This window comes from Bos indicus, chromosome 19 (assembly GCF_029378745.1).
Source record: "Bos indicus isolate NIAB-ARS_2022 breed Sahiwal x Tharparkar chromosome 19, NIAB-ARS_B.indTharparkar_mat_pri_1.0, whole genome shotgun sequence".
NCBI lineage: Eukaryota > Metazoa > Chordata > Mammalia > Artiodactyla > Bovidae > Bos > Bos indicus.
Genome location: NC_091778.1, coordinates 15,973,879 through 15,990,368, shown reverse-complemented (window position 1 = coordinate 15,990,368; position 16,490 = coordinate 15,973,879). Strand labels below are relative to the sequence as shown.

Here is a 16,490-nt window from a genome sequence, read left to right as displayed (position 1 = left end):
TCAAGATGCCCTGGTGGGAATATGAGAGTGTGTGAGGAATGAACTTCCTCTGGAAGCTTAAGATCAACCTTCAAGAATCCTGCCTCTTACTAGGAGTTCCCTTATCTCAAGTTACTTGGATTTGCTTGAGAACTTTAGAACTGTTGCAATCATGAAAGTTATTAGTTGGAGAGTTGCCTAGTCCAGACACAGTTCCTGGGGCAGGAGAGGTCATGACTGCTTGTTTTTAACTGGCCTATGTGTGGGACAAGGGCAAGAACCAGCAACACAATTGTAATAGACTTTCTCTGTAACTTACAAACTGAGCTGCTGCTTCCTCTCAGGGCACCTGACCGTTTTTTAATGTGTAGCTGGTTTCAAGGATATGACAGATGAGAAAAAAAGAATTTTGGTTTGGTGTTTAGCTAAGAGAACAGGGCCTATTGTAAACTTTGGGTATTGTTAAGAGTTGGAGTGTTTTGTTTTTTTTTAATCAAGACTGTAGGTACAGATGTCTCTCTGTTGCTTTAAGTAGCCTGAGGTGAAAAAACTATTTTTGTCATATTAAGTTGTTTAGGTTAAAGGAAAGCATAAGTTGTTGAGTCAGTAAAGAGCACTGAAAAAGAAATCTCATAGTACTGTTTTTTTTTTTTAATGCTTTTTGTTTATACTTTTTTGTTTAATTGCCTTTTTAATAGATTTTACTTCATACCTGACCCTTCTCCCAGTTTTATTGAGGTATGATTGACAAATCATAGCTGTATATATTTAACAGTATACACTTGTTTCTTTAAGGAGGAAATAAATACTGGCCCTCCTTTTCTTATAAATAAAATAATTTTGTTTGAGAGAGATTTATTTATTTGTTTGATTTTGTTTGTGAGAGATTGTCACTAAGTCATTAAGACACCACCCTTATGGCAGAAAGCGAAGCACTAAAGAGCCTCTTGAAAGTGAAAGAGGAGAGTGAAAAAGTTGGCTTAAAACTCAACATTCAGAAAACTAAGATTATTGGAACTGGTCCCATTACTTCATGGCAGATAGATGGGGAAGCAATGGAAACAGTGACAGACTTTATTTTGGGGGCTCCAGAATCGCTGCAGATGGTAACTGCAGCCATGAAATTAAAAGACTTGCTTCTTGGAAGAAAAGCAATGACCAACCTAGACAGCATATTAAAAAGCAGAGAGATTACTTTGCCAACAAAGGTCCGTCTAGTCAAAAGTATGGTTTTTCCAGTAGTCGTGTATGGATATGAAAGTTGGACTATAAAGAAAGCTGAGCGCCGAAGAATTGATGCTTTTGAACTGTGGTGTCGGAAAAGACTCTTGAGAGTCCCTTGGACTGCAAGGAGATCCAACCAGTCCATCCTAAAAGAAATCAGTCCTGAATATTCATTGGAAGGATTGATGCTGAAGTTGAAGCTCCAATACTTTGGCCACCTGATGTGAAGAACTGAGTCCTTGGAAAAGACCCTGATGTTGGGAAAGATTGAAGGCAGGAGGAAAAGGGGATGACAGAGGATGAGATGGTTGGATGGCATCACCTACTTCATGGACATGAGTTTGAGCAAGCTCTGGGAGTTGGTGATGGACAGGGAAGCCTGGCGTGCTGTGGTCCATGGGGTCACAAAGATTCGGACACGACTCAGCAACAACTGAACTGATCTGAAGTCGCTAAGTTGAGGTTAAGGTGTTTCTCGTTTCCTTGCCTTTACTTTTGGCTGCAGTGGGTCTTTGTTGCTGTGTGTAGGCTTTCTCTAGTTGCAGTGAGTAGTGGCCACTCTGTATTTAGGGTACTTGGGCTTCTCGTTGCAGTGGCTTCTTGTTGTGGAGTACAAGCTCTAGTACAATCAGAATCATTTCTGATTTGTGTAGGTCAAGATAAGGTACTAACTTATGTCCTACACAAACAAAAAACATGTATTTACTCCATCAAATCATTAAATAATAGAAGTTAAAAGTAGAACAGTGCTTTCTCCTATGCCTGTTCTTCCCTCCCCGAGGTGACGTGGACATAATTGTAAGTTCCCCTGAATCTCCAATTTTCTTGAAGAGATCGCTAGTCCTAACCATTCTTTTGTTTTCCTCTGATCGCATTGTTCATTGAAGCCTTCTTATCTCTCCTCGCTGTTCCCTGGAAGTCTGCTTTCAGTTGCATGTATCTTTCCCTCGCCTTTTGCTTCACTTCTTTCCTCAGCTTGATGTATGGAAGTTCGCACTTCCTTGTGAGTTCTGTCCATTTTCTCTCAATAATATCTTCAGTGGCACACCCAGAAATTTATGGTTCACCTCAAAGGTATATAAAATTCACCATTATTTTCTACTTTCATGGAAATGGTTTGGTTAAAGATAAAGAGTATGGGGATCAAACACCAGAACATTTGATCCTTTCCTTACAGCTATGAAAGTTGCCTTTTTTTAAAATCATATACCAAATTGTATATGTCTGAATGCCTTTGTTTCTGGACTTATTTTTTATGTACAGCGACTGGATATTTACTTTTGTTCCTCTGCCATACCGCTTTTTTTTTTTTTTTTGGCTGCATCAGATCTTAGTTGTGACATGAAAGCGCAGAAGTTACGGCACGCAGGCTTAGTTGCCCTTTGGCATGTGGCATCTTAGTTCCCCTACCAGGGATTGAACCCGCATCCCCTGCATTGGAAAGCAGATTCTTCAACTACTGGACCACCGGGGAAATGCCTGCCATACTACTTTAATGGTAGTTTTAAAAATTGTATCAAAAGCAACATAAGTGAGGTGACAATTTGCTTGAAAATTGCTATCCTAGACATAAATATTTTTGAATGTTGATGCATCCTGGGAGATAGCCTTTATCTTTATTATAATATTAAAACTAAGGCTTAGTAAATGTTCACTTTTTATCAAGTCCTATGCTGAGCAGTTTATTTGTACTGTCTAACTTGATAATTTAGCCCTTACATGCTTTATAATTTATCATGACTTTATATTTAAAATTTCCTACTTTCTCATCTTCCATTCCTTGGTGTTTACCACTTATAATTTTTTTTGTTTTCTTTATTTCAATTTCCCAACTGTTTTGCTCTTGTAATAATAGCACAGGAATTACTAGTTGAAAATGAATTAAGATGTAATTCAAAAATGGAAAAACTACATAGAAGAATACAGAATCATCATATATATGACCTTATATACATAACCTCAAGATGCAGTTTTGCTTTCATTATATTACTTGGAATGTTTTGAAATTTTTAGGCATGCACTAAAGTAAAATTGATTTATGAGCTCTCATGTACCCTCCATCTGTCTTTAATAAATATCAATACATTGCTGTTTCCAACTGATCTACTTCCTCTCCCTTCTCTTTCAAGGAAGTGGGTTACTGTTGTATTTTAATGCATATCTCAGATACGGTCTTACTAGAGTAGTCCAGTGTATATATTTAATAAGTCCTCTACAAAGTCCTACTGTACTCAACTAACACTAATTCTTAATCTCATTAAATGTCCAGTCCATGTTCAATTTTCCATAATTGTGTCTAAATACAGTTGCCTTGTTCAAATCAAAATCTCAAAAGAACTACACATTGAATTTGGTTAATATGTCTCTTAAGTCTTTGCTTATTTATTTGGGTGCCATTTATTGAAGAAACTAGATCAACAGGCTTGTAGAATTCTCCAGAGTCTAGATTTGGCTGGTTGTATTTTAGTGATGTTTATCTCATTCCTTCATCCCCTTTAGACAGTTAAATCTAGAGGTTTGGTAATATTCATGTTCATTGTTTTTGGTAAGGATCCCTCTTATGTCATGCTGTGTGCTTCGTGTTGCATCTTATCAGGAGGCATATAATGGAATTACCCATCATAGTATATAATATATGAAAAATCAGTCCTTGGATTTTAGGATCTCTCTTCTGCTACCTTTCTTCTTTTAAAAACTATGATTTATACATTAGTTTTGTCACTTGTATTCTTCCATATTCCTTTCATTAATAAAAGACTAATATATAGATTAAATTCTGTTTTATAGCTGAGCCATAGGCTATGGAAAATTGAAATTTATCTAAGTCCATAAACTTTCAGTTATATAGCCCAAAAGATGGCAAATTTTCCTTAGAGTTTTTTGAGTCACAGATAACTTTGAAAATGCAATGAAAACTATGGACCCTCTTCCTGGGAAATATGCTTGTCTGCACAAATGAAATTTGGCAGTTTCATTTCAAGATGTTTAAAGATGCCCTCTATCTTGCCCATTCATGAACTGCAGATAAAGACCTCCTACTTTGGTGTATTCTGTCATTCTTACTCTTTCCTCATGCCTGGACTTATGCTTTCTTCTCATTTCTGTCATCCTGGCTATCCAAGATGATTTTGTTCACTTGAACTGACTCTTTTGTAATGAGTAAAATTTGGGGTGTATCTTGAACTTCTGTACATCTCCATCAGATAACCCTGTGTCTAATACAGTATGATTAAATGCCTCATCTTTTCATCTAGTTTAGTTGATGTACCTGGATGTTCTCTCCCCCACCCCCATTTTTTTTGTTGTTGAGGTTGTATTATTGGGTAGATAATCTGACTTCTCATTATGTTCTTCATTGTAGCAATCTGCAGAGCGCTGTGTGAGCACGTTGCTTGATCTCATCCAAACCAAAGTAAATTATGTGGTCCAAGAGGCGATTGTTGTCATCAGGGACATTTTCCGCAAATATCCCAACAAGTATGTCCAAATACTTCTGCCCCTCTTCCTCAGATCTTTAGGAAATGTTTAAATAAGGCACTTTGAGATTGGCTAGGTAAGAATTATTTGGTCATAATTAAATGCTTTATTAAAAATCAGAACCATGTAAGTTGGTGAGCACAAGGACTAAAATCTGATTTTTACTGTTTTATCACTTTTAGAAGAATTGAAGCTCTGTCTGAATATGCATTGTCGATTGGCATATTTTTTAAGTTAACCAGGTTCTTTGGTGATGAAGTTACTATTAAATAGGATACTCATGTCTGGGCATAATCCATTTTATGCTTCTTACCAAGCGTAATTAATAAATGTGCCCCCTTTTCACTCTCAGAAATGTCTCAGTTTGAATAACATGGCCACCCTATTGTAAAATCCAGGAAGGTGACAGCTTCACTATTCACTTTGTATATTACCTAGTACTTTTAGAAAATTATAGAACATGTAACGATAAATTACCAGAGTTTCAGACCTTTTCTCAAGTATGGTAGCTGCTTCCATTAAGATATGCAAAATCTACATTTTCACTCCACAGAAAATTTTCATGTTGAGGTCTCTTAGTTTGTGAAACATATACTTCCTCAGATTTGCTTTTGAAGGCAAGCAATTAAAGAATCTGAAAGAGTGAAATAAGCAGGTTCAGGGGGGAGGGGATATATGTATAATTAAGACAGATTTGTATTGTTGTATGGCAGAAATCACAACACTGTAATGCAGTTACCCTCCAATTAAAAAAAAAAAAAGAGCAGATCATATAAGCATCCTAAATGTCATTTTAGGATATCATAGAGATATCCTAGAGATATCATAGGATATCATAGAGATAGATTGTGCTGAGGCTTCTGACTAATCTTTAAAGATCATATGAAATGAAGTGACTTACAATTAAGTTAGTTTAATGGTAGACTCAAAATTAGAAGAAATATTTTAACAAGGTAGTGGTTTATTAAGTGTTTTATATATATGTATTTTTTAATTCTAGAAATAGTATTTTTGGAAAAAGGATATGCTTTTACCACTCTCTCAGGAAAGAGGGGTTGGGTTTCTAAATTTGTTAAGTGTGGCTACCTTGTCCATGGTTTTGCTTTTAGCCTTCATTGTTAAATACAGTTCTCAGTTTTGCCCTCAGTAACCATAGTCCATTTTGTTACATCAGATACGAAAGTATCATTGCCACACTGTGTGAGAACTTAGATTCTCTGGATGAGCCAGACGCTCGAGCAGCTATGATTTGGATTGTGGGAGAATATGCTGAAAGAATTGACAATGCCGATGAGTTACTAGAGAGCTTCCTGGAGGGTTTTCATGATGAAAGCACGCAAGTAAGTTCTCTTCTGTACCTTATGAAATAGATGTTTGGGGGAGGATTTCAGGAAAGATAAAGGTTAGGCAGTTTTGTGTGTCTGAACTTATATGTCTATGTATATATATAGTATATAGTGTATATATAGTGTATATATGTGTGGTGTGTATATATGTGTGCATATGTTCATCTTTCTCCCAAAGGGGTGAGCTTTTTCACTTGTGCTGACATCTGTTGGAACAAGCCTGTTTAGCTTACACTAGTGGTTCTCAAACTTTAATGAGCTGTAGAAGCACCTAAGCACTGGTATTTAACCTCTGTTAAAGCTACAGGTTGCTGAAACCCACACTAGAGTTTCTGACTCAGTAGGCCTGAGATGGTTCATTTTTACAAGGTTTAAGGTGGTGATGCTTCTGCTGCTGCTGCTGTTCTAGAACCATGCTTTGACAACTACTGGCTTAGAGCGATACTGCTGTTCCAGAACCATGCTTTGACAACTACTGTCCTAGAGAGATAGTTAATTATAATTTTCTGTCACCTAAAGATGATTCCCCATTACTGTTAGTAATGGTTGTGGCTCGGTTACAGCTGGAGTTTTTGTTGGCGTGAAGGCTGGCATGTGCATTTTGAAGTGCATTTTGAAAAGAATCTTCCTTCCCACCTTCTATCTGTCCTCTACCAAAATTGAGATACCTTGAGAGACCTTTTGAGTCAAAGGCCCAGAGAAGCAGATAAATTATTAAACCTTTTCCCCCTGGTGTTCATACTCACTGCAAATTGAAGTTCATATATGTATTCTATCATAGTAATTTTAATAGGCCCTGACAAGGAATACATAACAAGACAGTAATTTCATGGTTCAGCAAGCCACTCTTAATTGACTGTAATCTGGCATAATTCTGTGGTCTTGGCTCTTGCCTCAGTATTGTAAATGATTCTCCAATTCCCCCAAAGTTGTAGCTTTCAGTGGAAGTAAATAATAAGGAATTTGGTCAGGAACCAGTTTTATTGCCATCAGCATGTTAGCATGTACTTTAAGAAATATAGATGATTATCTGAGTCAGAAACAAACAGGCAGTTTTTAATGCCAAAAATGCAATTTGGAGATAGGAGTCTAGTGAGTTTTTCAGTTGATGAAAACCTTTGACTGCTGTTGTTGATATTGGTGGAGTTTTCAACCTTTGTCTCTTAATCAAAACCAGAAAGGCCTTGTTTGGGGAAACACCACTTTGGAATTGATGGTGTGGAATAATGCAGATACCTTTCACTTTATCTATTAAATTTGTTTAGGTGCAGCTCACTCTGCTCACTGCCATAGTGAAGCTGTTTCTCAAGAAACCGTCAGAAACACAGGAGCTGGTACAGCAGGTCTTGAGTTTGGCAACACAGGTAAGAAATCTGGAAAAAGCATGGAGTTGATTTGTCTTGTTTTTAATATTTGGAAATTGTAAAACTTCTCCCAAGAAGGTTCATTTGGGGAGGTTTTCAATGTAAAGAGTACCGTCTTTAGATTCTGTTAAAAAAAATTCAAAACAGTGCTTCTTTTACATATTCTGCTGAATTAGAACTGGTTGTATGGCTTTTAAATGAGTTGACTGACTTCTGTTTTAACGGTAATTCGTGAAAATTGAACTTAGAATAGACTCTTTAGTGTGAATGAAGGACATGCCTGTCTGAAAGTGACATTGAGTCTCACAGGGACTTAATTTCAGCTTTCAAATGGAAGTACCCTGTAGAGATGGTAGATGCTTTGACAAAGATATGTGTGCTGTTCTGCCTTCTAGATGGGTTGCTTTCTCTTAAAGTAATTTTAAAGTGCTAAAGCTACTTCCTTAATTATAAAATATTTTTGGTCTTCGTAGGGAGGGTTCTTATTTCAGGAATGTGGCCCCAAGCTGGATACATAGAAATCAAAGTAATTACTTTTTTGATATGACTAGTATAATGATAATCAATCCATCATGATCCAGTGATGTTCTTAATTGAATTTGAGAACAGGCTGACTTTAGCAGACTGTTCAGATACTCAATTTACCATTTCCTCTTTCATCTCTTTACAGTTGTATATTTCAAAATTTGAAACCCTTTTATAGTACTTTGCCTAGTTCTGAGGTGTCATCTTTATATTTTTATTTTTTACTTTTTGTTGTGGTGAGCTGTATTTCATATCAAAAACAAGCACAGTTGGAGGATTAGATATGGTAAATATTGTAATTAGTACAGTTGAGGTATATACCTAGTACACTCCTTGAATCCCAGTTCTCAATTGAGACCACAAATGTGAACCTAGAGTAGTTGCCAGTACATTATCTGTTAAGTGATCAAAGCACATAATTTACTGCATGTTAAACGCAAAGTTCTTCTTTCCTCTGACAGTATTTCATTTTAGAAATGCCAGGAATCCATTTTAAGGACAAGAAGTTTGATGGATAGATAAAGCATTTGAATACTTAATGGAATACTGTAAAGCAGACAGCACTACCAAATATGTTATTTTTAGAATATACTACACAACTCTGAAAAAAATACAGCCAAGAAAACAGCTAGAGTCAGAGGCTACTTTCTGACACTTGATTCAAATACAGATGTTTTACAGTCGGTGAACTCAAACATGAAGAAGACCTGAAACTAAAAATTAAGATAATTTTCTTATCTGATTATTGATTCATGTAAACATTATTGAGAATTATCTGCTTGATTATCTTTTAATGGAGCAGTTGATGGGAAATAGATGGGGAAACAGTGTCAAACTTTATTTTTGGGGGCTCCAAAATCACTGCAGATGGTGACTGCAGCCATGAAATTAAAAGATGCTTACTCCCTGGAAGAAAAGTTATGACCAACCTAGACAGCATATTGAAAAGCAGAGATATTACTTTGCCAACAAAGGTCCGTCTAGTCAAGGCTATGGTTTTTCCTGTGGTCATGTATGGATGTGAGAGTTGCACTGTGAAGAAAGCTGAGGGCCGAAGAATTGATGCTTTTGAACTGTGGTGTTGGAGAAGACTCTTGAGAGTCCCTTGGACTGCAAGGAGATCCAACCAGTCCATTCTAAAGGAGATCAGCCCTGTGTGTTCTTTGGAAGGAATGATGCTAAAGCTGAAACTCCAGTACTTTGGCCAACTCATGTGAAGAGTTGACTCATTGGAAAAGACTCTGATGCTGGGAGGGATTGGGGGCAGGAGGAGAAGGGGACGACAGAGGATGAGATGGCTGGATGACATCACCGACTCGATGGACGTGAGTATGAGTGAACTCCAGGAGATGATGATGGACAGGGAGGCCTGGCATGCTGCAATTCATGGGGTCACAAAGAGTCGGACATGACTGAGCGACTAAACTGAACTGACCAACAGTAGTTGAGTTAAAGGATGTTGTAAAATTCATTTCCCAGAAAACAAAGGTGTCATTTCGCAGGTGTCTTGTCCCACCCCTTATACCTCAGTTTTCTTTGTTTCTCCAACAAATAATGAGCATGCTGTTTTCCCAAGTCTCTAAGCTTTCACTTGACCTCATTACAGTTTGAAGAAGTATTCATATGATCACGTGGAGCCAAGGGCAGGCCATGGCTCACCATCTGTCCTTATGAAAAGTGGATGGCAGGTTGTCCCTCACTGATCAGGCATGTCTTGGTACAAAGGGCAGAAATTGGTCATCTTTTGAATCAAAGCAGTTAGGTTGGACACAGGAAGTCATTTTCACATTAATGTATAATAGGTCATCTACAGGGGGCCATTTTGAATAGAAATTGCCACTTCTTAATCATGTAGGGCTTATTACAGACACTGCAGGGTGACTGCCATTAAATTAGTGATGTGTTTGACTTCATCTTAGGGCCTTGAAGCTCATTTCTGCCTTTTGTTACAGGCTTTGGAGCCTCTCTTCTTTGTGCAAAAGAAAGAGCTTTATATAAATTAACCAAATCCAAAGATGTCTGGCATTTATTCTAGATGGTAAAATAGTAAACTTGACATAAACAATGCCTGTGTAATACTTGAGAAAACTCCCTAAATACAGATAAATTCACATTTATACAGTCTCTTAGCTTTCTCAGAAATATCATTTTCCAAGAATCACAGGATTTCTGTTTATTACAATGTTTACTTTGTATTCAAATTTTAACTCTCCCTTGAGGGCTACATTTCAAACCATCAGCAGTATTTGGCCCCTTGTGAAACTTACCACAACAAGTATAAAAGAAAGAGAATAGGTAGAGATGAGAGTGCTGGGTCACTCAGCACCTAGAATTACTCAGAAGGTAAGGGACTGTCTTAGCTCATATTGTATGACATCATTCCTCAGCCAAATTAGAGATGACTGTGTTTAGCTGTGTGTGGAATACTCAGAATCATCTTAACTGCTGAGACTCCACTTGACATTCATACCCATTGGAAATAGAGACATCTTTTGCAATTTATTTGTAAGAGCTCTTCAGAGAATTTTTAACTTTTATGCATCTTCCTTTGCCTGAAGGAGAATAATTTACATAATCATCAAGGCAGTGGTTATTAATATTGTCTATATTGAGCATTCTAGCTTTCCTAGTCTAGACCCATGACCACCCATTTGTATCTCTGTTAAGATGGAGTCAGAACAGTTTTCTAAAAGGACTTTTTGCCTTGGTCCTTTTCAGTCACCTCTGAATAGATAAGACTAGTCTCATAATCAGGCAAGTGTCCTTGGTAGATTCCATTGTGTTCACAAGTTCTGAACCCTGTCCCTTTTCTCTTAAGACCTCTGTATTTGTATTTTAACAGGCAGTATGGGAGAGCTGTATTTTAGGTTCTTGTCAGAGTTCAGACTCACTGTTATTATTTACCTGAGATAAAGTGTTAGGGAGAATTGCCTGTGTTCTTACAGATGTTGGATGTACCACTGAATCAAGCCAAATTAGTAGAGAGCTGGGGATCTAACAAGGATTTGACCCTTATTAGAATTGTTTTTACTGAATTACACTGGTATCATCATCCTATAGTAAGGGTTGTATATGAGAAACTATCCTGTTTGGGTTTGTTATCAAAGTATTTATTTATTTAATCATATATTTTCTTCTCTTGGAGACCCTGTAAAAAATTCCTAACCAGTCTTAGGTTCTCTTATGCATAAGTATGTAGTTAACTGCCCCTCTGAATGGCTTGTCTGACTAGATTTCTTTCCCATATCAGATGTTTGGAACCTCTGTCCATGGGATTCTCTAGGTAAGAATACTGGAGCGGGTTGTCATTTCCTTCTCCAGGGGATCTTCATGACCTAGGGATCAAACCCGTGTCTCTTGTGTCTCCTGCATTGGCAGGTGGATTCTTCACCACTGTGCCTCTATCTTCATAGTAGACTTAATCTTGTTCTTTATCTATGCTGAGGATTCAGGAAAGTATGTGTGAAATCTTTGTGCTTCTAATTTTAAGTAAAATGGTTGTATAATTAGAAATACTATTGGTTATGAAAAAAGAACAACCCTTGAATCCATGCCTTTAATAAGATCTCGTTTTCACTTTGATGGTTTTAAAGGAAATATAAAGAATACACAGAGAAGTGTCCAAACTTTAGTAATTACCCTTTTTAGTACATGGAAAGAAGTCTTCACCTTGGTATTTCCATATGTGAGCTAGAAACCACCATCATCAAAATCATCTGTGCTTGTTGAAAATAAAAATTCCTGGACCCCCCCTTCTGACATAATGAATCAGAAACCCTGGGCCCCCCCTTCTGACATAATGAATCAGAAACTCTGGGTTAGCCCTGGAATCTGTGCTTTAAATGGCTTTCTTGGTGTGTTAAAATGTTGATGCATGTTATAGTTTTAGGAATTACTGTTTTAGGGCTTGCCTGGTAAGAATTGTTTTGAAGCTCTCAAATTTTGGGTAATACATTATTTTCTTGAGATCCACACGAGGGCCTATCGGAGTAGCAGTACAGTAGATCCCAAACAATTTTCTGAGTCGCCAAACACATAATGACACTGTAAAATCATAAAAGATTCTGTTTTTTTGTTGTTAGTCTTGACTGGGCCTGATTTATCGTGGCTTCCATGTGAATAGTGAGTCATTGAAGGCCTGCTGATAGTTGGCCTATCAGATTAGCCCTCAGGATAATTGAGTTTGGACAGTGGAGATACTTGTCCACTCTTGACTTCTGGTCATGAAAAACTTGCACTCATTTTCTCGTTTCTCATAGGACTAAATTGTAAAGTCACTGTTAAGATTTATAGCATGTACCCTCTTTAATCCATTGATTCTATCTCTAGAAATTACCCTATTGTAGTGTTTTGAATTTGTGGGGGACTCAAGCTTTTTTCATAGAAGTATGTATTTTGTGAATCTCCACAGGAATTTTTTTTTTTTTGGTTAAATATGTAGCTGATATATGAGAAAAATAATTTGAAGTAAAAAAATTTTACTTTGATTATATTATTAAGCTGTGTTGTATAGTTTTAATACATTTAACAACTTACTAGACAAATTAAAATTTTCCCAGTTAAGTAATGTGTAGTATTCATTTTCATTGTGTAATAAAAAACATAGTCTACAGATTTTAAATGACGTGCTTTGGGGACTGAGTGTACAGATTAAAACTTTGAATTTAAATATCAATAAAACCTGGGATGGGGATTGCTTTCCTGATGTGATACTCGGAGAAACTTGTATTCTACTCTTAAAAAAATCAACTTATGTTTTATAATATTTAAGTTTTGTTTCCAAATGAAAATCTAAGGAGATTTCAGTCAACTATTTATAAACACTTCCTCAGGAGCAAACTTCCTGCTTCAACATGCAGCAAAACAAATGCATCTAATTTGGATATTGTCAGTTTCCTTTTTTTTAATGGCATTTCAAATACTACAGATAGTTTGATTTAAGTAAAGAATGTATATGTACATTTCTTTTAGAATAATGCAACCTGTGAATATGATAAAGATTATCTTGAGATAAAATTTACCATTTTTATGCTGTATTAGCTTGTATCTCAGTTTTCTTTATACTTTTTTATTTTTAACCAGCAATCCATGTTGGGTGCAAATAAACACTCAACACTCAAATAAACACTCATATGATGAAGAAAATCTATGTAAAGCAATCTGGGTCATTTCTGGTTTTGAGCTGAATGGCAAGTGCCTTAAGTGGCTAAATTATGAACCAGTTCATCTGCTTATGTACAGACTCATGGGAAAACCCTGGCCTACTTTAAAGAAATACTTTTCTTTGTATGTTTTAGATACAGAAATTGAAATGTGGCTGATTGTTGCCTTTAATAACATAATACCACTGAAACAATTCATGGGTAGATGAATGCCACCATATAGACAGACTCTCGGAGGTAGATACCGGGATATTTACTGCCACTTTGTAATGACCACAAAACTGAATAGTATAAAGGAGGGAGAAGGAGGCAGCAATCTAAATGTTCATCAGTGGGACACTGGTAAATAATGATGCAGTGCTGTGTATATAGTGGAAAAATGACAGCTGTGTGTGCCACTATGGAGAGCAGCGTGAGGAGGAGTATAGAATGAAACTGGCTTTGTGTAAAATGAATATATGTGTGTGTGTGAGCTCATAGTGCACTATTCATATGGATGGGTACTTGGGGGATGGGGGAGTTAAGGTAGGGGAGGGCTGGGTGATTGGGGGGAGACTTACTTTTATATTATTCATTTCTAAATTGTGCTGTGGCATTGATAATAAATTTTCCTCAGCCACAATCATGTATAAAATTATTTTAACCACCACACAAAGAAACGAGGACACTAAATCCGTCACCCTTTTTAGAAGCACTTAGTTTTATATGCTATCTTAAACAGTTTTTTTTTTTTATTATTTAGATGATAGCACCTCTCATATTTTAATAAATAATTAATGTTCTTTGAGCTCTTTGAAGCCAGGCACCATATGTTGTCTCTGTTGCCAGGGCCTAGCCAGTGTCTCCACGGGAGATACTTAATATTTGAATAAAGAAAGAAGGTATGGGTGAAATATATGTAAGATGTGTTTCATGAATAATTCTGCTAATATTTATAGCAGTTAAAAACATTTTTATGTCCCAAGGACATTTGAAGCAATTGATTTTTCTTAGGTTAAACTTTATTTTCTTCTTCCCAACTTCCTTTCTGAATTTGAGTCTTAGAACTAACCTCAATTTATATTTAAATTCTTTGAAACATTAGAGATTTCAGAATTATGAGTATATTAAAAACATATTGAGTCTAAATATCTTCTAACAGCCAACCCTGCATAAATTGCTACAGCATTACCTTGATAATAAATCAGCAGTTTGAGTTTCTATATGGAAAAGAATTACATTTAAACCTTCTTGTGTTTGCCTTTTCATTAGGATTCTGATAATCCTGACCTTCGAGACCGGGGCTATATTTATTGGCGCCTTCTCTCAACTGATCCTGTCACAGCTAAAGAAGTAGTCTTGTCTGAAAAGCCACTGATTTCTGAGGAGACAGATCTTATTGAGCCAACTCTACTGGATGAGCTAATCTGCCACATTGGTTCTTTGGCCTCAGTGTACCATAAGCCGCCCAATGCTTTTGTGGAAGGAAGTCATGGAATCCATCGCAAACACTTGCCAATACATCATGGGAGGTAAGCAGGTAAACTTGGTTTGATTGAGAAGTGATTCTTTGTATAGACGAAGTTGGTCTTCCTTAAGCTTTGCTATGCTTTTGGTAAACCTGTTCTGCTGCCTTGGGGGCTTCATCTGAATTCTAGTGACTACACACATATAATGGATAAAAGACCTTTTTGAGTTCTAATCTCAGGGTTGGTAAGATTATGCCTTTAGAAAATTGTGGTAAAAACTTTCTGAACGGATAAAGTTTGAAGGTTGCTTAAGACTCTAAAAGATGAGGCTAGAAATTTTCCCATAGTTGAAAACTTGGTAAAAAACATATACAGGCATACCATAGAGATTGTGGGCTCTGGATCCAGAACACTGCAATAAAGCGAGTCACAAATTTTTTGTTCGTATTTCTGAGTGCATACAAAAGTTACATCTGGTCTATAGTGTAGTCTATTAAATGTGCAGTAGTATTACGTCTAAAAAAAGTCTTTTGTTGTTCAGTCGCTAAGTCGCGTCTGACTCTGCGACCCTGTGGACTGCAGCACACTGGGTTTCCCTGTCTTTCACTGTCTCCTGGAGTTTGCTCAAACTCATGTCCATTGAGTCAGTGGTACCATCCAGCCATCTCATCCTCTGTTGCCCGCTTCTCTTCTTGCCCTCAGTCTTCCCCACCATCAGGGTCTTTTCCAGTGAGTTGACTTTTTGCGTCAGGTGGCCAAAGTACTAGAGCTTCAGCTTCAGCAACAGTCCTTCCAGTGAATATTCAGGGTTGATTTCCTTTAGGATTGACTGGTTTGATCTTGCAGTCCAAGGGACTCTCAAGAGTCTTCACCAGCACCATAGTTCAAAAGCATCAATTCTTCAGCGATCAGCCTGCTTTATGGTCCAACTCGCTCATCCGCACATGACTACTGGAAAAGCCATAGTTTTGATTATGTGGACCTTTGTTGTCAAAGTGATGTCTCTACTTTTTAATATGCTGTCTAGGTTTGTCATAGCTTTCCTTCCAAGGAGCAAGCATCTTTTAATTTCATGGCTGCAGTCATGTGGATCACAGTCCACAGTGATTTTGGAGCCCAAGAAGATAAAATCTGCCACTGTTTCCATTTAATCCCCATCTATTTGCTATGAAGTGATGGAACCAGATGCCATGATCTTAGTTTTCTGAATGTTGAGTTTTAAGCCAGCTCTTTCACCTTCATCAAGCAAGAGGCTCTTTAGTTCCTTTTCACTTTCTGCCATTAGAGTGGTGTCATCTGCATATCTGAGGTTGTTGATATTTCTCCTGGCAGTCTTGATTCCAGCTTGTGCTTCATCCATCCCAGCATTTCACATGATGTACTCTGCATATAAGTGAAATAAGCAGGTTGACAATAAACAGCCTTGACCTACTCCTTTCCCAATCTGGAACCAGTTTGTTGTTCCATGTCCAGTTCTAACTGTTGCTTCTTGACCCACATACAGGTTTCTCAGGAGGCAGGTAAGGTGGTTTGGTATTCTCATCTCTCTTAAGACTCTTCCACAGTTTAATGTGTTCCACATAGTCAGACTTACGTGTAGTTAGTGAAGCAGAAGTAGATATTTTTCTAGAATTCCCTTGCTTTCTCTGTGATCCAGTGATATTGGCAATTTGATCTCTGGTTCCTCTCCGTTTTCTAAATCTAGCTTGTACAGCTGGAAGTTCTTGCCTCACTGAGGCTAAAGCTAGCTTGAAGGATTTTGAGCATAACCTTACTAGCATGCTAAATGAGCGCAGTTGTGCCATAGCTTGAACATTCTTTGGCACTGCCTTTCTTTGAGATTGGAATGAAAACTAACCTTTTCCAGTCCTGTGGCCACAGCTGAGTTTTCCAAATTTGCTGACATATTGAGTGCAATTCTTTAATAGCATCATCTTTTTGGATTTTAAATAGCTCACCTGGGGT

General features: G+C 37.2%; 1 protein-coding gene across 3 annotated transcripts in view; it reads left to right on the top strand.

The window, feature by feature from the left end:
- AP2B1 (adaptor related protein complex 2 subunit beta 1) overlaps positions 1-16,490 on the top strand; it is a 108,343-nt gene that overhangs the window by 35,311 nt on the left and 56,542 nt on the right. For all 3 annotated transcript variants that reach the window (XM_019981350.2, XM_019981349.2, XM_070772648.1), the window contains exons 10-13: positions 4,565-4,680; positions 5,855-6,020; positions 7,292-7,390; positions 14,329-14,588. In XM_019981350.2, coding sequence (XP_019836909.2) covers positions 4,565-4,680; positions 5,855-6,020; positions 7,292-7,390; positions 14,329-14,588 — 641 coding nt within the window. The remainder of the gene's footprint in view (positions 1-4,564; positions 4,681-5,854; positions 6,021-7,291; positions 7,391-14,328; positions 14,589-16,490) is intronic.